Source organism: Rhipicephalus sanguineus, chromosome 1 (assembly GCF_013339695.2).
Source record: "Rhipicephalus sanguineus isolate Rsan-2018 chromosome 1, BIME_Rsan_1.4, whole genome shotgun sequence".
Lineage (NCBI taxonomy): Eukaryota > Metazoa > Arthropoda > Arachnida > Ixodida > Ixodidae > Rhipicephalus > Rhipicephalus sanguineus.
In genome coordinates, this window is record NC_051176.1 from 175,906,072 (window position 1) to 175,928,660 (window position 22,589).

The 22,589-nt window shown below is 45.3% G+C and overlaps 1 protein-coding gene across 1 annotated transcript in view; it reads right to left on the reverse strand.

The window, feature by feature from the left end:
• Nucleotides 1-22,589, reverse strand: part of LOC119402848 (tachykinin-like peptides receptor 99D) — a 69,993-nt gene that overhangs the window by 25,051 nt on the left and 22,353 nt on the right. Inside the window, exons 2-3 of the mRNA XM_037669901.2 lie at nt 16,760-16,975; nt 15,700-15,850 (exon numbers count right to left, since the gene is read on the reverse strand). Coding sequence (XP_037525829.1) covers nt 15,700-15,850; nt 16,760-16,975 — 367 coding nt within the window. The remainder of the gene's footprint in view (nt 1-15,699; nt 15,851-16,759; nt 16,976-22,589) is intronic.

Consider the following 22,589-nt stretch of genomic DNA (forward strand, 5'->3'; position numbering starts at 1 on the left):
AGTCGCATTAAAAAAAAAAAATCTGGAATGCTGGCTGGATAGCTTACACGTGGAGCTGAATGCTTATAACCGGTAGCACGGTTACTGCTAATATTGTCAATACTAATATTGTTTTCCTCGATTAAAGACCCAGAACACACAGCCCTTATTTATCAGCTGCAAGATATCGCGCAAGTAGAGCAAATCTGATATAATAATACAATAACTGCTGGGCTTGAACGTCCCAAAACCCCAATCTGATTATGAGAGACGCCTTAGAGGAGGGATGTGGAAATTTCGACCATCTCGTGTTCTTTAGCGTGCGCCTAAATCTAAGGACACGGGCCTCTAGCATTTCGCCTCCATCGAAATGCGGCCGCCGCGGTCGGGATTCCATCCCGTGCCCTTCGGGTCAGTAGGAGGAAATATAATATAGCTCGGAGTTATTTATAGCAAATATGTTAACTTGTGCCTACGCACGCGTTCTTATGTAGCAATGAAAGAATTTCTACATGGGCATCGAGCGCAGCTTGTACAACCATAGATCGAACACGAGAAGAATATCTCTTTTGATACATACAAAATGTCAGATATTAGAACTTGGCTGCGTTTTATTCTCCTATGCGCCAACATACAAGCATCGATCGTGGCTTACACGAGAACGAGAGACGTTAGGCCTGTGCTCAGGACTTCCTATAAATATGTTTTCTCTGCCGTATTTTCGCCAGGAAAAAGATCGAACATCATCCCACATATGTCCGATTTCACTTTCTGACTGTTTAGATTTTCTTAAGGCTACACGAACGACTTCCAATGTGCTCGCAAATAACATTCATTGCCAATTCTAATGAGCCTTGCTTCCGTTTAATTGGTGCAAGGTTTCATATATACCCCAATTAGTTCAATGATAACTCCAGCCAGTGATTGTACAATCTCGCGATGTGATTCGCATCAATAGCGTTAAATACTTCTATCAATTCTCCAAAAAATATCGATTGATAATCTTTTTAAAACCACGAGAACTACTATCTCAAGGCGTCATAAATGGATCACGAGAAACTCGTCTAAACGAACTATAGCAATAAATATTGTTGCTGCAACAGACGCACCGCAATACGAGGAAAAGTCTTGCATTGGAATGCGTTGTGCTGCACTCGACTGATTGCCTGCGTACGTTTCCATTTTACCCGCTGAGTTCATTTGTAATACCTTCAGCGCTAAGCAGACAAAACCATTCAAGTACGATGGCCGCTCTTCTTGCCGGCTCACCGTCAGAGCGCTGCTTCCTTTCCGTACCTAATGATTTCCTCATGCTAGTACTCTTTCAGTTTCTAGATCCCTCCCAGATATATGCAACGTGTTTATTTAGCTTAACTGTACTGGTCATAAAGGTTTATTTTTAAACGTTACTGCCGATTCCCCGAAAAAAAAAAAAGACATTACATTGCGGGCCATTAATTCCCGTTCTATCACTGACAGCGCGCATCATGGCTGCTAGGTTTCCGAGGCGTTCAATTACGAAAGCATTGTGAGGCCCAGTACTCGCTGCCCCTCCAGATTATAAGCAGCTCTCATTTCCCCGGGGAAGCGAATCCTGCAACACGACGGTGATCGCGGTGTCCATCACAAAAACTGCGATACTGCGTTTCCTCCGTGAACCTTTACTGACACGAATCTGATTCCGTGTCCTCCCCTCACTGTTTCTTTTTGTAATGAGGAAGGAACAATTAATCACCTCTTTCTATATTTTTTTTTTCTTGGAGCCACTTTACGGCTGCAAGAAAAGAAGAATGTTGAAACTGCCTCTCGGAAAAGTTTGCCGGGGCTTGACAGATTGTGCTCTTCTTTCATTTGAGTATTATAATCTGGTATTCAGCCGCATGTGGGTGTGTACTCCGCTGTCGAGTAATTATTTATGAAGCGAAGCCCAGCTAACCTCGTTAATTTGTACTTCTTCTTTTTTTTGTTTTTGTTGTTTTATGCGCTTAAAAACTATAATTATTAATTGTTCCTAGTATTTATTTTCCAGAATAAGACGGAAAGGCGGGATATTTGGTTTGGCTGCACTGCGGAAAATTTGCGCACACCACACGAACATGCAACGAAAGAAGTTCCCAAGGACCAGCGCAGACTGACAACTTACCGGTTTTTTTTTTCGTTCATTTTAACATAAAACTTCACCTTCCAACAACACGCAATTTATGCCAATCCTCAAAAAAAAAAAAATTTGGGGACGCTTAAGCTACGCCTTTAAGAGTTGAACGCCCCGTCCTCATCGCACTCCGTTTCGCTTGTCATTATGTTCAGTCACCCAGTCCCCCCCCCCCCCACACACACACACACACTCGACATACCTATAGTAAAGGTAAAGGTTTCCGTCCTCTTCAACAGCACTTTTATGACAACAGTGTATACCCACTACGTGTGTGTAAGAGTATCCGCGCACTAATGTGTATGCCCTTTGTAATGGGTGGCATGCTTTAAACCAGCAGCAATTACGCGCGTGATACTTTTTCGAAGTTGCGATGCACCCACTACGTGTTCGTAAGGGAACACGCGCAGTATTGTGTGTGCCTTTTGTAATGGGTGGCCGGCTTTAAACCCCCAACTCGTTATGCAAATCACATGGTGTGACACCCGATGGCAATATAAGCTTGTAACCCGTTTTACTGCGATATTACAGCTCGTACTGCCACTCCTATACGCAGGACGCGTATGTTTGTGAAGCATGAAATTTAATTTCGGTGCAGTTCCAAGCAATGGAGTGGCTCTGTGCTAGAACACCTTCTTGCCACGCAGACGGGTTCGATTCTCACTCGAACCTAGGATTTTTTATTATTATTGTATTTTATACAAGATGATGATTTTTCGCTTACAACCAACGACGCCGACACCGACGCCGACACCGGGATTTCTGCGGAACGAGCTCTTTAACGCTGTCACATTAGAATGTATTATTATATATTGGAATAATCCCCCCACGCCTTCACGAACCTAATGTCTATGAGCCGTATTTTTTCTATTATTAACAACAATAACTTCGTGATTTCTTTATTGACACAAGTTTCCCATTTTTTTTTCATATATAAATAATAAACTAAAACAAGTTTAATGAACTGTTTATAGTTTTTATTATCGCTCCATTTAATAGTACTGAGTTATTAATGAGCATATGTAACAGTCACGACATATGTAAGTGCATAAAAAATTATCTGTACGGACTCTATACGCTGTATGTACTGGACTATGCCCTTAGACTCTGCTCATGCTTTATACGCCGCATATTGCATATGTACATAGTGCTTCCGATTATTTTTAATTTTTCTATTCTTTTATTCTTCCTGATTTTTTTACCTTTGTGTGTTTCTTCAATAGTACTATCATGATGATGGGGTAGCCGGCTCTAACGTAGCCTACCTACCCATATTTTTTTCATATTAAAAAAAAAACAAGCAACAGCAACAACAACAATAACAACAACAACAACAACCTTTCACACTGTCGTGATGAACACGAAAGAACTTTTTAGGCGGACGCTAAATATCTGTAGTTCGTTGCAGCAAGAGGAGCTGATTGTTGCGACAGAGAGTCTTTTTTTATTTATATATGAAACAAGTATGGAAAGGTAGGCTACGTTAGAGCCGGCTATCCCATCATCATGATAGTAGTATTGAAGAAATACACAGAGAAGAAAGTTAGGAAGAATAAAAGAATAAAAAAATAAAACATAATCAGAAGCACTATGTATGTAGTACATATACAATATGTGGGGTATAAAGCACGAGCATCTTCTAAGGGCATAGTCCAGTGCATATAGCGGATACAGTCCGTACATATAATTTTTGTGCAGCTACACATATCGTGACTATGAGATATGTTCATTAATAACTCAACACTATCAAAGGGAGCAATAATAACGACTATAAACAGTTCATTAACTTTGTGTCCATTAAAAAAATCACGAAGAGCGTTGTCTGCTGATTGAATCTGGAAGCTGGAATATAATATTGTACGAAACAATATAGGACTTACTGCACACAATATTGCGCCTATAGTGTAACGGCTTCGCGTTATAGACGAAACTGCAACTCTTTAGGGCTTGAGATAGGTGGTTTTTGAGATTTGACTGCGCCTCTTGTCTCGTACAATAGGGCTTATCAGTACAAAAACTAAGAAATAACAGCGAACGCGTAAGAAGCACCACATATAAACCAAACCTGAGAATGGCAGCCCGGAGAGTTGCATGCTAGATAGGTGCGACTTCAGAGCGTGCGCACGCTGGGAACTCGAGCGCCATAGTTGCTACATCTCTGGCGAATGTGGTCAACTACAATAAATGAAACAATGTAAACGCATTCAGCAGACGCGTTTACCCTGCGCGAAGACAACACGGTAGAAACATAGAACACGCACACACACACGAGTACGCACGTTTCTACCGTGTTGTCTCCTTCGCGCAGTTTCAACGTGTCTGCTGAATCTATGAACCAACTAGGCCACCAACATGCCATACATCAGTAAACGAAGATTGTCTAATGAATGGCATGACGTTGTTGAAACTGTTACGGTAGTTGAAAAGTTGAACAGAGTCTCTCGTAGCAAAGAAAGTCCAGCACCGCGTTGTCATCAAGACCGCATGGCAAGACGATGTCACCAGCCTTCCCACGCTGCTCTCGAATTGACATTCGCAGCGGCAAGGGCAGGCACAGCTGGTAGCACTCAGACGAGGGCACGAATCGGCAGTCGTGCCCGTCAAGCTTTGGATTTACCTTTTAGTAAAACTGCACAACATTTGGCTGTGTTGTTAGGCGCCTAACTATTGTACCAAGGTAAATGCAAACACTAAAACCTTTGATAAGGCATCTAAGAAAATTGCCAGCCTTGCCCATGAAGGAACATCAGATGACCTAACTTAATCCCTATGAAAAAATACAGAACGACCTCTCATTCTGGATTTTGGTTGCTAAACCGCAATTATTACTTTGAATAAATGTCACTAGGAAGCTTAGAAGATGGCTTTAAAGGGCTCGTTTTTTTGTTTGTTAGACACAATAATAATGAGAACTAACAGACAATAATGTCAAGGGAGTACAGGAGATGTTACCTGTAATAATTGGGATATAAACGCGAAGAAAGTAAAGTGGACGAAAAGATATCTTGCCGCCGTCAGGGACCGAACCTGCGACCTTCAAATTACGCGTCCGATGCTCTACCACTGAGCTACGGCGGCAGTCATCTACACGTCCACTTTATTGGGTATATATGTGCATTTTTTAAACCTAGGAATGTTAATCAGCGCCGATCGCAGCCATGGCGGCGAGTGTGGAACACTCATTTTCTGCCTCTTGGCGTCACGTAGCACATGATCTTTTTACGAGCTGGCAGCTGACCAATAATCCCTCACCTACTACCTGAAGGCATCAAGTCTGCCAGAACGAGACCATTTCTATGAATGAAGGAAAGAAGATGGCTTTTAAGGGCTCGTTTTTTTTGTTTGTTAGACACAATATTAATGAGAACTAACAGACAATAATGCCAAGGAAAGTATAGATGTTACTTGTAATAATTGGGATATAAATGTAAAGAAAGTAAAGTGGATGAAAAGATAACTTGTAAGATTAAACCGAGCCTTCACTTTTGGCTAGTGAAATGGATATTTCCGTCCGCGCTAAAAGCGGTGCAGACTGAGATGTTTGCGTGATAGCAGGCCAGTAGTAGTTCTCCTGTCAACTGCCAGCCGTAAAAGAAGGTACGGACATTCAGATAAAGCACTCTCTCGTTTACGCGGACAAATCACCGGGCTCTAGAAAGAACGTAGAGCTAGGAGGGCCAAATTAAATTCCGCTTTGTTGCGGAGCGAGCGTAAAGAAGCGCCTCTTCTGGACACAGGTCGGCCGAGCGCAAGTTGTGTGTCCCCGAACAAGACACGGAAGATCGGCCAGCGTTCTTGAATTCTTCATCAGGAAGGCAACAGAGAACGGGGAACGATAGGGAGGCAACCGAGCCTTAAGGAGCGATTCTTACGAGCAGCGACGGTGGCCCGGAGACCCCTGCGTTCCCCCTCCTGCTCGCAGCGAGCGGTTTGGAAGATGAGTCTAGCGGTGCTCAATGAGAATCATCAGGGGGAAACACCGCGCGTGGAGATGGCATGCCAAGCCCCTCCGTGAGCCCCGAGCTGCTGTGCGCTCTTCCTTATCGCAGAGTGCGCTGCCCCTTCGGGACTGGGCGCGGCAAGCATCCTCCGCAGTGCGCTGGCGCGCGAACACACCACATCGCCGAAAACGGAGCGCGGACTTGTGCGCAACCATTTTATGGGCTCCTCGCTGATTGTGCCGAAACAACGCTCTGTCGGCAGCCGCCGGGCAAGAGGGCCTACGGCAGTTCCTCCCCGAACAAGAGCGGGGACAAACGAAAAGGACATGAAGGGGGGGGGGGGGGGGGGTAAGACGGCGGCCAGGGGAGCCCGGTCACCGCGAAGCGTTCCTGTCCCCTGAGGTATGTTTCGGTGTGGAAATTGCGCCTTCTGAACCTTCCGATGGTGTGCGAAAAACGGAAGGAAGCAAAACGACTGCGGGCACAAGTTGAAACGATCTGATGAGACAAAAATGTAAACCGCCATAACGGCAAGAGAAAAGAAAAGGAAAGCACCAGAACGTACGCTGCACCATAACAAATTGAAGAAGGGAGGCGGTACGGCGCTGAGCATCCCCGGTTATAAGCGGACTTCTCTCCACGTGGATCGGAATGCCGCAGCTATGGTTCGGCACAGATTGCGCTCGAAACGGGATTAAAGTGCGGCCCTTGCGAGACGAAACAACGTTGCAGGCACGCTCCACCGTTCCACAGGGACCACCGCCTCGCAGCGCGCCTTCCGATTTAGGCACGTGGCAAGGCTCACTTTTATGTGTTGAGAACATGAAATTTCGACTCGGGAACAAAAGAGCCATCCGTTTATGTCACAGTGCTTTCACGGGTGAAGCGGATAAATACCCGCAAGATTTCATGCAGAACTTTTATCAAAACCATTTTACGTTCACCAAATAATAATAAAAAACAAAGCTGATCCCTCCGTCATAGGAATCGGCATAACACGAAAGTGAAACGTGTCTTCACAGAGGCAGTTGAGCGTTTATTGTGCATTGTTTCGCCGCAAGGGCGAAGCAATGAATGCAATAGCAACAAATTGGAATGTCACGTGAAGAACGGCAAGCAGCTCGAAACTTTCAGCGTGCTGCTCAAGCACAAAGGACGCACAAAAAGAGCACACACAGGATGAGCGCGAACTAACAACTGCCATAGCTGTTACTTTTTTGTGGCAGCATGCTCCTTTAGCAAACGCGGCAGCTGTAGCGAGCGAAGTGACCTTCGTGCACTCTGTATCTTCAACGTAAACTTGCGGTGAAAGCACAAGACGTACAAACCGCCCCCATTTCGAGATAAGCGCGCGCACGGGCAACAACGCCCTGCAGGGCAAAGTACACGTGGGGGCGCGCGCGCATCGCAACGAGCGGGGCGAAAACAAGTGCCTCCGAGCTCCGCATACCGCCAGCGGTAAATGGTGTACATAAATAGCTTGCCGTTAATGTGCTCAAGAACGTAGGCTTTGTGGCCGATCGTTTCGCGCCGCGCGCTGCGGAGCGAGAGAGATCGTGGGTTCGAATCCCGACGACGGAACTTTTTCTTCTTGTTTTTCTTTGTAATCTGTTAGTGTACATTTTACAACTTCATATCCGTGACGGAAACACGTCAGTGAAGTCGTGGTGGACCCCGGCATAAACCACTTTCGTGTTAAAAGAATAGGGGAAGAAAGATGACGATCGAAGTATGCCTAGCCAAATGTTCTGGACCTGTTAAACGAGATTCCCATAGTGCGATCCGAACCCTTTCTTAGAAAAGATTGAGTTGCAAGACGTTCTTCCTTGCTTTCTACAGTCATTACCTCCTTATGTGGTGATCAATGTTGCTCGTGGGTACTGTTTTCAGGCCACGACAGGTACTGTTAGACAAAAAGGTAGAGCAAAAAAAAATGGGATTTGGATTACGCTTTTGTGCTATACTTTCGGACAACCTTTCTTGGCAATGAAGCGAAGGCTACATAGCCAAATTGCACGAACGCTACCGCTAAATAATGTAGTCCCTCAATTGCCTCACCGACCTTAATGTTCCATTTAAGAGTCTTTAATGGCGACAGCCCCCAGCGTTTGGAGAGCTTTTATTTTACTTGAGTAGATTTTAGGTTAACTTTTGGTCGCCGACTTTCATAACTTCAGTGTACACACACTATCTACTAGGACCTGCTTTTTCACCGTCGTCCATTTGAATGAGTCAACTGATGAGTGAAAGAAGACAGTCCTGGTATGTGCCATCGTGATGGCACATACCCAAATGAAAGCAGCCTGCTCTTTCAAAGAGCTCACTAAATCAATTTTCATTAATTATTCTCACAATGAATTGGCCCTCAGCCTCACTAAAGTTATGCTTCGATATCGTATGTATTCTACACAATTATTAACTGGAACCATTACCTCCTTTTTGCATGAGCTTTTATTTTTATTGGGGTTTCATAACATTCGAGCCAACGATCGAGCTTCCGGTTGACTGGGGACGAATTCCGGTGTGCTTCTTGAGAAACATAATGACGCTAGGTGCTAGCGCCATAAAAGGACTTCATTTTCTACATGAAGCTCTTTGATACAAGAAGGAAGGAACAGGAGAGAAAGGAAAGGCAGGGATCTTGACGTAGCACACACCAGTGATGCATTTATATTTGTTTTAATTTATACACTGTCATTTCGCGTTTTTGCACGCGTCTGAAAATCACGCCTTTTACGAGTGTTTCAAATGATAAATGTCGTCCGCGTCTTCAGGCGAGCGTCCGTCTCCTGGCTCTTCCGTCTACTCTCCTCCGAAAGCTTGCGACGAACTTTACTCACAAATGGCCCGCCACGGTGGTCTGTCCGGTGGTTATGGTGCTGAACTGCTGACCCGAAGGTCGCGGGATCGAATCCCGGCCGCAGCGGCTGCATTTTCGATGGAGGCGACAATGCTTGAGGCCCGCGTGCTTAGATTTAGGTGCACGTTAAGGAACCCCAGGTGGTCGAAATTTCTGGAGCCCTCCGCTACGGCGTCTCTCATAATCATACCGTAGTTTTGGGACGTTAAACCCCGAAAATTATTATTATTATTATTATTATTATTATTATTATTATTATTATTATTATTATTATTATTATTATTATTATTATTATTATTATTATTATTATTATTATTATTGCTGCTCACAAATGGTCGTATAAGCAGAAAAAACGCCAGGCCTGCGCTGAAACCGCAGCACAGTCACAGCGAAAGCTGGAAGAGCGGCGTTTCTAGAGCCCGTTGCAAGCTCTCTCTGGGCTACTAATACAAGTACACTAGCAAGATACCCACTACGCCATAAATCACAATTTTTGTGAAGCTGGGAAGCACCTACTAAGCCATTATTCGTCATTCTGCGGAGAAGCGAGGCACCAGCTACACGACTGTAAGGCATTATGTGGACTTTGTTGACGCGACGACTGATGACGATGAAGAATTATGGCTCAGGCCTTTGTAATGGGTTGTAAGCTTTAAACGGCCCACCGGTTATGTAATTTGCATTGGGTGACGCCCGGTCGCTATTTCCCTCTCCCGCCATGCTGTATAACATACGTTGACGTGGGAGAGAGAGAGGGGGGGGGGGGGGCGAAGAATGTTACTGAGACCCCGAGGAAATGGATCATGCGCTTATGGGCTTCCTTGGCAACCAATACAAGTGCACGTGCGAGGAACCCACTACGCTATAAATCACTGTAATTTTTGAGAAGTAGGGAAGCAGGCACTATGCCATTTTTTGTCATTCTACGGAGAGCCGTGGTACCTGCTAAACGCATGTAAGGCATTATACGCACTTTGTTGATGCTGTGCCTGATGACGATGAAGAATTGTGGCGGAGCCCTTTGTAATGGGCTGGAAGTATTCAACAACCTACTCGCTGCGCAATTCGCATTGGGTGACGCCTGGTTGCAGAATTCGCGTTGTGCGACGCTTGGTGCTTATTTTACTTTTCTACCACGCTATATTGCATATGTTAATGTGGTTCCTTCCCGACAAGAAGCCTGTATAGGGTCTTTTTGGAAAGCAGTTTCAAGCACCGGCATGGCTCAGAGGTTGAATACTCGGCTTCCACGCAGAGGACCCAGGTTCGAACCTCGTTCCATCCTAGAATTTTTTTCTTATTTCGCTTTTTTTTTCTTATTTCGAGTGATAGTGGTTACGGACACTGGCGACGGCGGCGGCGGCGGCGGCGGCGGACAACTATGGCGCCAGAAACGGCCGCTGAAATGATCTCATAACAGCTTTCGCTGTAAAATCGAAAGTTATGCAACGCTGATGCCGCGCAGCCATCACTTTCCACACTACGAAACGGGCGCCAAACCGGAGTACTTCGCGTAAGAGTACATGTGCGGAAGCTCCGTACCCCCGTAGCTTTCCCTTCATTTCCGAGAAAAGTTGCCCGCGTGTATAGCAAGCAGCTAAGCAGGCTCGACAATTTGCACAGGCAATGCGCCGCTCTGTTTCACAGAAGTGTGAAAAGCTGGGCCGGTCGGTTCATGTTTAGGTGCGAGGAAACCAGTGTGTTTCACAGATACACCTACTACATGGCGTGACAAATGGTCAAATTCAACGTCAATAAATTCCACAAGCAGGGGAACCGTCGAAAAAGAGGAGTGCTAAAACAAGAAGTTACTGAACACCAGCAACAAGCGCAAGTGACAGAAGTGGTCTAGGGGAGCTTGCGTTCTAAGAAAAAGAATAAACTTAACACGTCGCACAATGGCCACGTGAGTCTAGTGTGCGTTTTTGCAGAATTAAGGGCCTTGTGATAATACTCAAAATATTAACTTCATTGAGTGCCCCACGTTGTATATCTTCGCCTCTTTTTCACTCTCTTCTTCTTTTTTTTTGTTGCCTGCACAGATTCCTGTTTCCTATATATTGTAGTTATTGTTATGCAATAAACTTTGGTTGTTAATCTGCGCCTTGTCGGTCGTCTTCACTTTGTCCTGTCCAAAGCGCTGTTCTGTTCCCTTTCATAATGCACTAACCAACCCAGTCAAGCACACTGCTGCAGTTAATTTCTCTGTCTCGAGCATAAACGTGTGATCCTCCACAGCCTTTGTACATGCTAGGGCGCTAAACCCCCGAAACACTCCTGTTAACTCGGTTACCGTATGTTTTGGTACGAACAGAAAAATAAAAGCTACCTTGCTGTAACATTTTTGCATCTACCGAAAACTAAAACGCTAAACGCTTTACAACAGACATTGTAGATGAAGGGCCCCTAAACCACCCAGAGGTTGAAATTTAGTTGTGGTATGACAGTTGTACACGAGTCTACAACGAACACGTAGCCGTGAAAATTTTTCGAAACGGTGCCGTGATAGCGTAGTTACACGCGTTTGATGATCGAAACGCTGCCGTCGCTCGTTTCACTCTTTCCTTGGCTTCCTTCACTTCGTCGGCTGGTCTCCTCTCCCAAAGCCGCTTCATCTTCCTCGCCGAGTGCCCCTCCCAATTTCACGTGACATACCGCTGACGCGCTCTTCGAAACAGCGTGTACTTCCGGTCGGTTGCCGCGACTCCGTCAACTCCATGCTTCTCGGGTAACCGCTGTTGTTGCCTTGCCCGCCCGTGCTCTTACGAGTCACGCCGGTATGAACCCTATGTTGCGCGCACGCCTTCAAAGGATCGGCAACGTGATGGACCCGTACGGTGACACGCCGTGCCAGAGCACCTCCGCTCGAGATGAAGAGCCGTCGTCACCGCCTTCATTCCACAGATCGTGGCGACAATGTGGGTTGGTACGTTCTGCAATGTTTGTCTACTCGTCGTTACCCGTCCCGCGCTAGTGTGTTGCTACGCTAGCGATTTGGCTACGCTAGCGATTTATCAATGATGTTGCTACGCTAGCGATTTATCAATATTGTCCTTGCTTTTCCCCCCACAAATACCCTGAACGTATCTTGCTTATATCAGTCGCTGACCAGCTAACATTTGCACCCACTTTGAAACGCAGAGCCTTTGAAAGATGAGCGCCTTCAATGGACATTGCTGCGTGAATATCCCGACATTATGCTACAATGTGTTGAGTAGTTTCTGAACTTTTTTCTTGCAGGAGACACACGCCTCCTGCTGTTGTGACTATTTACTCCGGTGTGTTGTGGTCCTCAGGCAGCTAACTCGGGCTTCTAATTGCGAACCGCCGCCCCTTCTGTTATCATACAGGGTTTGCCTTCTGATTTCCGTTCTTTTCTTTTTTTGCAGGATTTGTAAATTTGTAAATATTCATGCTCATTTTTCGTTTCCACCTTTTGCATCCAAGTTGACATCTCCGTTTGTTTCACATTCTTTATGTACACATTACCTTACGTTAGAGGGCACCACCCCGTGGGCGCTGTGTGCACTCAGCTGTCCACGGCTCGTACCAGTCGGCACAGGCGCACTGCTATATACGGACAGGAGACCTGCGCGCCACCGGCTTAGTTATTCTTGCGTGACAGGTTGCGCGGCATATCATGGTAAGTGGGCAAACATGCCCTGTTAACATACAACTCTTTGTATCACCTGTCCTGCTTCATGCTATAGAGACGGGAAAGAGCAAGCTGCACCCACAACAGGCAATGATTTACTGCATCGCAAAAATTTTCATTTGAAAAAAGAATTATTATTAGCTCCTCGACCCATTATTTTTTTTAAAGCCCGTATTGCGCTGGAAAGAAAGTCTTCAGCTGTGTACAATAGCCGTCTTCCCGTTTTACCATGCAGGAACATTGCCCGAAGAGAGACTGGGCAGCTAACGCGCAAAAATGCCGTTTAATTGTCGAAAACTTGGCTTGGTCATTGAAGACAATATCTTTAAAAAAACAGTGTCACTAAACTTGACAAAAACTGCACATAAGAACGCAGAAATAAGCCGGCAATTACTAAAAAATAAAAAATAATTACTAATAAATAATTAATAAAAAATAAGACATTATTATTATTATTATTATTATTATTATTATTATTATTATTATTATTATATTATTATTATTATTATTATTATTATTATTATTATTATTATTATTATTATTATTATTATTATTATTATTATTATTATTATTATTATTATTATTATTATTATTATTCCACAAATCTTGCTAGTTTTATGACGCAGATCTCCACACCTATTTCTCAGAGAGGACAGGTTGACGTAATCTACTGTGACCTGAGCAAGGCTTTTGACGTAGTCAGCCACACACTGATTATGGTTAAACTGGCACGCTTTGACGTTGACATGTCGATTGTGAATATCTTGCACAGCTATCTGCTCAATAGATCTTGTTATGTTGCCGTAAATGGCCAAACCTCTTCTTTGTATAATGTGACTAGTGGGGTCCTTCAAGGGTCGGTATTAGGCCCACTCCTATTTTTAATTTACGTTAATGATGTTTCTTCTGCCATTCGTAATTCTTCTTTCCTCTTGTATGCCGATGACATCAAGATATTTAAGGAAATTCATTCAGTTAACGACTGTCGCTTGCTGCAGTCAGATTTGTGTTCTTTTTCCGAATGGTGCAACGGCAATAACGTTTCTCTGAATACCTCAAAGACAAAATTCATGTCTATCACTCGCAAAACATCTAGCGTGTCATTTCAATACTCTGTCAATTCTGTGTCGTTATGCAAAGTTTATGAAATCAGCGATCTTGGTGTTGTTGTTGACAGCGCGTTCAACTTTTCTTCTCACGTTAAGCGTGCTGCTATGCGGGGCCTTCGTTCTCTCGGATGTGTTTGTAGAATATCTCGAGAATTCAGGTCTCCCATGGCCCTACACAAATTGTACACGGCAATATGTCTTCCACAACTTGAGTATGCGTCCGTGATATGGAATGGCATTGCTCAATCCAGCGGTAACACCATTGAACGAGTTCAGAAAAAATTCCTCAGCATATATAACCATCGCTATGCTAAAAATGACTCTGATTCTCGTTCAAATACTGCTGAATCATTATCACTGCCATCACTTCACTGCCGACGAAATCGTTCTGATCTCTTATTTCTTTACAAGCTAGTCCACGGTATCATATCCTGCCCTGTACTTCTCAGTTGTTTTAATTTTCGAATTCCGCGTAAGTTAACCAGAGAGAACAGACCGTTTCATGTACCCGCCTGCTTCTTCCAACACTCTACCGTTCACAGAATACAAGGTCTTTATATTATTAATTTTCTTGATCTTGACGTTTTTCATAGTCCACAATCACTGTTTTGACATAGTATGGCACAATGTACAAAGTCTGCCCTTCTCCGTCTTTCCGCATTGTTGTATATATGCAATCTAATTTTTTATTCCCCTTCAACATTTCTCCTGTTGTCTTATTTTACTCCTGTGTTCATTTCTCTTTGTCTAAGTGTTTTTGCTCTTTTTATTTCTGAAGACTGTCTGTATTGTATTGTTTATTTTTATTGTTTTTTTTGCGTGCGCCTGCATAAAGACCTCACGGTTGTTCCTGGGCACGTTAAATAAATGATTGATTGATTGATTGATTGATTTCTTGATTGATTAGTAGTAGTAGTAGTAGTAGTAGTAGTAGTAGTAGTAGTAGTAGTAGTAGTAGTAGTAGTAGTAGTGGTAGCAGTAGTAGTTGATTGCTCCAAAGAACTTGTTTCCGGCTCCCCTCTAACGCTGAAGTATATTCGCTATACGGCGCTCACTCAGTCGCTATTCGCCGCGAGATCGGGCTATAGGTGGCAGCACCGTCGCCGCGTTTGTGTGGATAGGCGGTCGGCGGCGCGTATACAAATGTATGCTGCGGCGCTTCGCCGTAGGCGGTTTGAGTTGATTGTTGGCGAGTAAAGCGCGTTGACTGCAGCCTAATGGTGATGTATGTGCCCTCCATTGGCACATCAATGCACACAACCGTGCTAACGTACTTATTAATTGTGAGAGAATTGCAATCTGCCAATCAGTGGGATACTGGCCTTCGGTCACATTCGTGTTTTGCACTGTGCTCGATGTTTTTTCTTGCTTTATCTGCACGTATTTAAAATGTATTTTGCCTACACCACAATATAAAGAGTGTTGCACAGCTGAGGCAATTAGGTATGCACTTCTTGCTCTAGCGGCTACAAAAAAAGAGAGAGCCTGTATTTCTGCGTAATTTTAGATGAAGTAGAACTTTGTGCACTCTGCTTTGCTGTTTGCTTGAATACGCGTATTACCGTAGAAATGCGTGGCTTCAGCTCTTTTTTACCGCTAACCATCCTCTGCAGACGCTAGTTCATGCTTTGCGATATCAGAAGGATTACCAAATCGCCAACACATCACGAGACGGTGTCGCTAAAGTTCTGCATTCACACCTCGACAATTAGTACTCTTTTTTTTTCGTTTAGGACGACGCCAAATGCACTATGTGATGCGCTCGAACGAGAAAGTGGTACCCACATTGAAATGATTTTGGCGAATGGACGGTACGATGGTTAGACCTAGCGCCATACCGGCACGTGCATGTACTAACTTATTAGAGTACATACAAGTCTCGTGAGGCGAAATGCTTATGTATATCGTGTATACTTGGGAAGAACAACAACACCAACAACCCGCCGAACGGTCAGCCGGCTCGTACCATGGTCAGCAGCACGCGAAATGAAAGACGCCCTCACCTTTCTCTTCGACTTGATGGCTTCGATCTGCTTGGCTGTGCACTCGCCAATGCTTTGGCTTCCCCACAGCTCACGGCCGACGCGGAAGTAGGTGAAGGCCATCGATGTCACCGGTATCATGTATGTCACAATCAGGATCACAACGTTGTACCTGCGTGCACGAGGTTGCGCTATTGTGCGCCTAATACGCATGCGAAGTCAATAAAACACACCTTTTTTATTTCACACAAAATATCTCTTTATGTTAAGGACAAACCTCATACTAAAAATAAGTACCACGCAGCCCGGAAACCATAAATTGTAGCGGCACCTTCTGTCTACGTGATTCGCGCTTCTTGAAGAAAGAGTTACTCGTGCCTCCTGGCATTAATCTCAAAACTACTAAGCTTGCGCAGGTGCCACATTGGTGAAAACGTCAATACTCACTGGGACACCTTTGGTTTACTGACACTGATATCTAAATAATTAAGGTGATGCAGCCCATTGGATGCAGAAGTGCGAAGCCAGGCCACGCAGCAATTGCTAAACGCTTAGGTGTCACGAAATAAGCGTTGGTGTAAACGCTTATCATTTAAGCGTTTAAACGCTTAACCCCCCTCCCCCTTTTTTTTTTTCTTTTTCCCCAGCACATGGATGCAGACTTTGATCTGAAGACACATCATCCTGATAGTTTTCTAAGCTATGAGTCTATGGCTTTTCTAGCACCTGTACTATTAACAGCGAAATTGATTGCAATGAATCAGCATCGACAAGGCATGCGCATTTAAGCGGTGACGGCACTATACTAACCGCGGTGATCTTATTTAGATATTTATGCGCAACAGAGGATTGTACAAGATCTGGAAAATACATGCACTACGCAATACACCTATAGAGCTAGCAACCGCGCACTAAACGGCCACACAGCTAAGTGTACGAGCTAGCAAAAGCGATCTTTAGCCTTCGACAACTAAGCAACAGCAAGTCCGAACGAGTACTAGCGAGCGCAGTGTGAAACGCGAATGGCTTTCAGCATTATATTGTCGAACAGTCGTCCAGTTGTGCAGGGCGGACAACTCACACGTATTCGTCGTGGCTCTCGGTGACGTCACCGTCGGGCCAGAAGATGTAGCATATGACGCGAGAGTCGCCGTTGGCAAAGATTTCTGCCTTGGTGGTCGAGTACAGTATGTTCGGCAGCGAGAGAAGGCTGCTCGCCACCCAGATCCAGATGGCGATGTTCAGCGTCGTCGCCCTGGACATCCGAGGCCGCAGTGGACGCATGATCGCCATGTACCTGCAGACAGGACCTCGAGACTCTCAGTAAAATGAGAGACGCGGCTTGGCCAAAAGCATCCGGACAACAAAACCGAAAGAAAAAGCCGTCAGACCGTCAGTCACGAAACAAATGTTTCGCTTAAGCCTAGCTCTTCTACTCCGTATATCAACAGGACTTTCTTTTTTCCCCTCAAAAGCGTTATTCGTTATATTAGGACACAGCGCTACACGAGCCACGGTCGCATTTAGGGCACGCTGTAGCTTCTTTTGTGTAAGTTACATTTTTTATAGCTTTATACTGCAGCATGTATATATACCTGCCCAATCGCTGGTCTTCCTACAGGGATGCCGCAGCCACTTTCTCCGAATAGGGTTTGGGACACGTTTGGGGTTAAGCTAATTGCCGATACGCGTCAGACCACATCGACAAACATTTATAATTATCAATATGGGGTGTTTAGTGTAATCTGCTCTCTCTTCCACCAGTGGGCGAGATAGCATGCATATATATATATATATATATATATATATATATATATATATATATATATAGATATATATATATATATATATATGCATGCATATATATATATATCTATATATATATATATATATATATATATATATATATATATATATATATATATATATATATGCAGCCGCCGAGGCCGGGATTCGATCCCGCGACCTTCGGGTCAGCAGTCGAGCGCCATAACCACTAGACCACCGTGGCGGGGCTAGTACAGTATAGTATAGTATAGTATAGTATAGTATAGTACAGTATAGCAAGGGGTGGGAAAGGAAACTGAGGGTGAGGAGAAGGGCAACGCCACCAGCTCCACCGCTTCCTCAGTCTTAGCACCACTACAGCGCAGCTGCCCCAGTTTTTAAGATACTTTTTTGTGATTGTCGCAGTTGTGCTGTTTTTCCTTTCTGTATTTTTCTTTTTAGAGAAAGCGGCTCTTTAATCCGCACCGACGCGTCGAAATGCGGTGGTGACGTCGCCATCGGGGCAAGCAGGCTTAAAGCTGTATCTACGAGGTGTTCAAATGCCTGAGGAGAAAGACATCGCGATTGAGAGGCAGGTTTTAGAATTTGCGGACTGATTATTGATAGTGAACCTTTATCATAGGAAGAAAATTTACAAAATAATGTTACATTTTCGCCGCAAGGGCGAAGCAATAAATGCGATAGCAACAAAGGGGTATATTATACGAAGGAAGGCCAGCAGGACATACAAAGCGACACTGAAGGCACGCTCGTGTTGGCCCTGTAGCGTCAATACAGTGGTTTATGCGCAACCAGGTAGATTTGAGTCTGCGCGCACGGAACTGAACCCGCACATGAAAACGCATTAAAAATCCCGTTTTCCCCCCACACGTTGACGCATCATACCGTCTAATGCAGTTACATTGATAAGACATGTAGTGAAAGGAGTGTCAATTATATAGTTAACGAGCATTTACGTAAGCAGTGAACATCACATGAAGCCGAAGTTCGGCTTGAAAGGCGAAGGATCGACGGCTATGGCATATTAGTAGACAGCTATACGAAGTAAGGATAGTATTATTATCTCGTGTATAAACTTGGAAACTTTCGCTTACTACCTAAATTAACGAGCACAGTGTCAGTAAACACAGGCAAACGTGACCGAAAAACACAAGCGACGACCACGGGCACTCGCTGTCAAAACGCTGGCGTAAGGAAACGCGGCCGCTGCAGCGAGCGAAGCGACCTTCGCTCTGTCTGAGCGGTGAGAACACAACACGTATGCTCAAAGTTATGAGCCGTCTGCTGATCCCTGTCAAGATAGGGCGCGCGCGATCACACCCGACCGCTCAAAGTAGGCAATGTGGCTCCGGTAAAAACTGCGTACTTTGAGCCACCGCCGCGGCCCTGATCAAGCGCGCGTCAGCAGCTCAGCGCTGTAACCACTGAGCCACCGCTGCGGCTGAAGAGCAAACAAGAGTAGCTGATATTCTCATTGACATTAAGAGAGAGAGAGAGAGAAAAAAAAAACATGGCTGATCCCTCTGTTATAGGAATCGGTTTAACACAAATGTGAAACGTGTCGTGACAGAAGTAGTTGATTGTTTATAGTGCATTGGTATATGAGAGCTTGTACAATGTCTACTGTTGTTTGGCAGATACAGCACCGCTTGATGTAGACGCACTCACCTTGACGCCTAGTGGTACATCTCCGTACCGACGACTAACGCCCATGATCATGATTTAACCCTTGCGGTAGCTGAAGTTCTTAACATATACGTGGATACCCCGTATGGCGAATCCCGCGCAAAGATGACATCAACAAGCACATAATAAACGCTGACACTCGATATACACTCCTCCAAAGCGTCGTGAAACGCGAAGAGAAACGCTACGCGCGTGATGTCTTTCATCTAGCCTGGCTGTTAATTCTCACAGAGCGAGCGGGGAACGCGCTGAGACAGCCAGGCGAGCGTCGGAGAGCTATTTTTCGATATGAATGGATGCTATGAGCGAGGCTTGGGCTAAAGCCACCACCTCGCGGTGTTTTAAAGCGTTGACGAAATTACACTTCTACTGGAAACGCGCCCAATGGGATGGTCGTAGCAACGGCGTGTTTTTTTGTTCCAAGCCTGGTGGCACACATGTCACCGACCTGTTATAAAGGGGACGATCACAGCATTCACTCATCCATCCATCCTAGAGCACTGTGAGAGAACAGTGTGAAAGATAAAAGGCGCGTTAATGTAGCCCCCGTTATGTGTTCGGCGGTAGCTCAGTCGGCTAAACACCCGCTAGCAATCGCCGCGGACAGGTAGGTTATGCGTTCGACTCCTGTGAATGGAACTTTTTCTTATAGTTTTTTTCTTTGTAGTCTGATGGCGTTCATTTTGCTGACGCATTTCCGTGACGAAAATACGCCATGAAAGTCTTAGTGTACCCCTGCATGAAACACTTTCGTGTTAAAAAAACTTGTTCGGGAGGTCATGCGGTGCGTAAGGCACATCACCGATGGTCTAGTAGAGTCATACCCCTGTTACACGGCGGACAGTTTTAACTGCGGTTTAGCTTAACCATGGTATACTGGTTAAGCGTAGTTAACGCTAACGCGGTTTGCCATTGTTACACGGGCTGAGTTGAGCAAGCCAACGCCATCACGTGGTGATCACGTGAGCGAAATTTCGCGGACTGTAATAAGAAAATAATTATGAAAATACAGAAATATGCCGTAATGAGTTATACGTTGATCGGTTTCATTCTGTAAGCCTTCAATAACGTGTTAATAATGAGGAGCTCCGCGGTTTTTAAAATGAATCTTTCGGCATTGGTTGTCGTAGCCAGCACAAGAGCCAGCACAATCTGTTCACGTAGTATTGTGTTTTTTTTTTCTTATCAACTCGTTTGTGTACGCGTATGTTAACGTGATATCATCGAGGGTTTGTGAGGCGTGGTGCGATGGCCCTTGTTTATTCGGAAGGTAACAGAGACTTTGAAGACGCAGATCGAGAACTGGGCAACATTTGACATTTTTTCAAGCATTCGTGCAACAGCCGCGCAGGTATACCAACTGTGCATTACAAGAATTGGATTTTGACCAAGGCCTGCCACCGTGGTCTAGTGGTTATGGTGCTCAACTGCTGACCCGAAGGTCGCGGGATCGAATACCGGATCGCGGCGGCCGCATTTTCGAAGGAGGGGAAAGTGCTTGAGGCCCGTGTATGTGGACTTGGGTGCACGTTAGAGAACCCCAGGTGGTCGAAATTTCTGGAGCTCTCCACTACAGCGTCCCTCATAATCATATCGCGGTTTTGGGACGTTAAACCCCAACAATTAATTATTAGATTCTGACCAAGAACGTGCCGAGCGCAGGAGCCGAGAGCTCTTACTGGCAAATGCACCATTTTCTTCTGGCGAACGTTCCATTTGGGCATACTTCGGGCAAGTTTCGAGGTACGAGAAAATACTTTCACACCGCCCGACAGTGTATTCAGAGAGAGCTTCCGAATGAACCATTCCACCTTTTACCACATTTTCAGTTTGCGACTCTTTGAGGCGGCTAGACACGAACACGCGAAAGGCGGTTCCCCAAAGCACGTGTAATATGTCTGGCCACATGGTGCGCCTTTGGATGGCCATTTGCGGCTTGTGCACTCAAAGCTGCAGTGATGTCCGTCATCTTGCAGCGTTCTCGGTTTGAGAGGTTAAACCGTGATTGCCTAGTTCGGTTTGCGATTACCATTCATTGTTAAGAGACGAACTGCGGTTACGACTGCTGCGTAGCCATCTGTAGCCGTTATTACGTAACCGTAGTCCGCTTAACAGCGGGGAATTCTATCCGTGGGACAGGGGTATTACGGAATGGATGGCAACGGAGGGAAAGCGAGGTCGAGGACAGCAAAGAATTAGGTGGCGTTATTGGACCACGAATTATGCAAGCATGCGATGGAATCAAAGGTTCGAGAAAGAGAGGGTATTGAAAATTTCTATCGAAAAGGCCTCGCTAACCTCCCCTCCCCTTCTGCCCCGCTACTCTTCTGTAGTTTGACACAGGTTCTCGAGGTAGATCATAGCCCACCAGTAGTGCTCGATGCCGCATCCAGTATCAGCTGAGAGTGCAGTCGATGAGTATATAGCAGCGCATCTTCTGCGAGCGCGAGGAAATCTTCCCGCAGCTGGCGCCCAAGGGAGGCAAGCACATTAAGCTTGCGGTGCACCATAGGTAACCACGCTGCAGTTGCTCGACCGAGGCCTGCGCGCTTTGCGCAGTGTCCACTTGGGCTCGCCCCCTACATAGCAACGACAACGCGGAAAGGAGTGCCCCAGCATTCGGCCAATTGCTTTATCGTTGATTGCCCAGAAGGCCTCGGTCCGCGATGCCGACACTTTCAGAACTGCCTACCGTACGCAGAGGCTTTCGCAATATCCTTCAACGTCCCCAACGAGATTTGGCCGGAAGTGCCGCGTTATAGAATGCTTTTACGTATCACTCTTTGGCTCGCTAGCGTTCTTCGCGTTGCGCTGCTGCGACGACAAGGAAGTTTGTCGTGCTCTCCGAAGCAAGCACAAAACGAGACGAGACCACGCAGAAGATATCGCAGCTTCCCGCGTTGCCCTCCTGTGCAACAACACCATCGGTTACTTCGAAGCTTGCTTCACGAGTCGAGATTGCCGCCGAGCAGAGCATTCTTCTGATGTTGATAGCAGCCTCGCTAACAAGCAAACTAGTTGGCCGTTCGGAATTATTGCCCGCGCTCTGCGGCGTTCTCTGTTTGTCTCTTCCGAAGGTTGGTTGGTGGTGTCTCTTACGCGGAGAATAAGGTGTAGAAGATACGCCTTCTCTCAACACACACACACACACACACACAAACACAAACACACACACACACACACACACACACACACACACACACACACACACACACACACACACACACATATATATATATATATATATATATATATATATATATATATATATATATATATATATATATATATATATATATATATATTTATATGTGTATAGATATATATATAAAGAGAGAGAGATAAACGCTGTTTCTCACTCAGAGGAAGGATTTCACACGAGACCCGCCCCCGCGATTCTAGGGAGACCTACTACAGCGCGAAAGGAACAAAACTAT